Below are 2,738 nucleotides of genomic sequence, written 5' to 3' on the forward strand. Positions count from 1 at the left end.
AAAATAGCCTTTCACGTGTGTTTGTCAACCTGGGCGATGGTTGTCGGTCAAACTGGTTTCCCACAAGGCAAAATTATTATTATAGGATGGATGGAATGGAGTTATAATAATAATAATAAATTAAAAAAACAAAGATTATTTTTTTATATTAAAAAAAAATCATAAAGAAATGGGACTGTTGGGTCTGCATTCGTAATGTTTGACAGATCGAATTTATTATCTCTATAAAGACTCTTTCTGCTTCCTTCAGTTCAAACCCATTTGTGATTATTGTACTCGTCTTCTTCTGCTTCTCTCTCTCTTGCTCCTTATTTTCTTTCATTCTTTCTTTCCCAGTATGGAACTGGGTTTGAGCTTAGGAGACCCTCCCAAACCCCTTGGGTTCGTAGAAAAGCACCACCGTGACCGTGACCACTCGAACAACGACAAGGCTTCTCCATTTTGCATGGACTTATCAATCGGTCCACTACGCTCTAGAGGTGGAGAAGAAAATGGAAGACAAGACGAACTAAATAGCAAAGAACAGCAGAGAAGACGAGACGAGATTTCCCAGATTGAGGGTACTACTACTACTAACGACGGTAAATCCGGTTCTTCCTCTGAACCCCCGGTTCAGCTCGATCTTCTTCCCCACACTCCGGTTCCTCGCAGCCATGGCGGCAGCGGCTTCCCTTGGTCCTCTTCCGCTGAAATTCACGGTAAGAATATCAAAAACCTTTTCTTATTAGATTTATTACTATGTATTCTTTTTTTTTGTAATATTTATGTTTTTATGTTCTTTTTTTTAAGATGGCGCTAGTGCTGGTTGTGGAATATTGGAACTGAACAGAGTTTCAAAAGTGGTGGTCCACACCTCCGCAGCGGAGGAGGCGGACGATACGACGGCGCTTTCGTCCTCACCGAACTCGAACAGTGGTGGAACGTCGTCGTTTCAGATGGACATAGGGTTGTACAGCTACAGGGGAAGCGGAGGTAATAATAAGAGGGACCAGTACTCGGAGGGTGAGGCGGAGAGATCTTCTCCTAGAGCCAGTGACGATGATGACGTCAACGGTAACAACCGGAAGAAACTCAGGCTCTCCAAAGACCAGTCTGCTTTTCTTGAAGAGAGTTTCAAAGAACACAATACCCTCAACCCAGTAAGTTCAATTAAGAATTCTAGAAAGACCCAAATACCCTTTTGTCAAATCACTTTCTGATTTTTCTTTTTAATTTTAATTTTTCAGAAGCAAAAGCAAGCTCTTGCTAAACAGCTCAATCTTCGCCCTCGTCAAGTGGAAGTTTGGTTTCAGAACCGTAGAGCAAGGTGTTTATCTATCTGTATGAAATTATTAAGAATGATTTAAAATGAATATTTATCTTAGTAATATATAATTGTTAAAATTACTTATTTAAATTAATTATAGAACGAAGTTGAAGCAAACGGAGGTTGATTGCGAGTACTTGAAGAGGTGTTGTGAGACTTTGACCGAAGAGAACAGAAGGCTTAACAAAGAGCTTCAAGAGCTCAGAGCTTTGAAGACTTCAAACCCTTTCTACATGCAACTCCCAGCCACTACACTCACTATGTGCCCCTCTTGCGAGCGCGTGGCCACTACGACCAACACCGTTACTAACCCCAGTAGCACCAATCCCACCAGTAACAACAATGAATCATCATCATCAAAATCAGCCGCTGGGTTTCCACTGAACAGGCCCAAATTCTATCCATTTCCCCTGGCCCAGACCCAAGCCCAAGCCCAAACCCAAACCTATACTCACCAGTCCTCTACGGCTTCATGATCGAAGCTGACGCTGATCATGGTGGTACGTTGGACGTTTTGCATCAAAGAGTGGGTTTTTGATTTGTACATAGACAAAGTAAAAGATTTCGGAGAATGATAAAATAGGTTTTGTTTGATTAATTAAGGTTGTTTTAATCCTTGTTCTGGGGAGATTAAAAGAAAAATTGGATCTCCTATCTTAGTCGCTGAATTTTGTTGTGATAGAGCGAGAGTCAGAGGGAGGAAAAGGAAAGAAAAAAACATATATTTGGGTTTTATTTATTTATTTATTGTAATATCTTATTACCCCTACTTTTTTACTGGGAAAAAAATAGAAGGAAAATTTGTATTGCCGTTTGAAAATATTTTTTGTTTTGATAATAATAAATTGTATATTGATTGTTGGTATATATTAATTATAGAATTGATTAGTGGTTGGGGAGTTTTGATTTTGAAATTCTTTTTCCGATGGAATGGTTAATTGGTTATTGGCCGTGGTTTAAGGCATGGTTTGGAGGAGCATATGGGGCAATAAGGGAATGAGAGACTTATGTGACTTTATTGTGTAATAATGTGTTTTTGGGACTTTTTAATGATTTCAATTCAAAGAGAGGAGCATTTGCACTTTCCACTCCATTTGATGATGCGTGGGGTTCATGGAAAGTAGACTGAGGCTGACTTAGTAGTTGGGGTCGTGGGGTTCAGTTAGGAGGGAGAAGGGGTCGTCATTAAATTCCCTTTGGTATTTATTTTGTATATTGTCCTTGAAAGTAGGGTAGCCCCTTTTTCAAACCCCAATCATGACTACACTCCACCACCAAAGATATTAAAATCATGTAACTATATCTACCTCGTCTTATATGGTATTCAATATTTTAATACTCTACCATCACTGCTGGTCACGTGAGTTGTCACGAGCCATGTATGTTTGTTCATACAATTAGGGGACCACTGGTGTAGTTTTTGTATTTTTAG

At 39.6% G+C, this 2,738-nt stretch overlaps 1 protein-coding gene across 1 annotated transcript; it reads left to right on the forward strand.

Annotated features, from left to right (window-relative positions):
• The first annotated feature begins 200 nt into the window (after positions 1–200).
• LOC133782273 (homeobox-leucine zipper protein HOX11-like) lies at positions 201–2,128 on the forward strand. Its single transcript, XM_062221522.1, has 4 exons — positions 201–698; positions 790–1,139; positions 1,227–1,306; positions 1,407–2,128. The coding sequence occupies exons 1-4, from the start codon at positions 338–340 to the stop codon at positions 1,780–1,782; spliced, it is 1,167 nt and encodes a 388-aa protein (XP_062077506.1). The 5' UTR covers positions 201–337; the 3' UTR covers positions 1,783–2,128.
• Positions 2,129–2,738: the final 610 nt, after the last annotated feature.

Source organism: Humulus lupulus, chromosome 6, assembly GCF_963169125.1.
Source record: "Humulus lupulus chromosome 6, drHumLupu1.1, whole genome shotgun sequence".
Taxonomy (NCBI): Eukaryota; Viridiplantae; Streptophyta; class Magnoliopsida; order Rosales; family Cannabaceae; genus Humulus; species Humulus lupulus.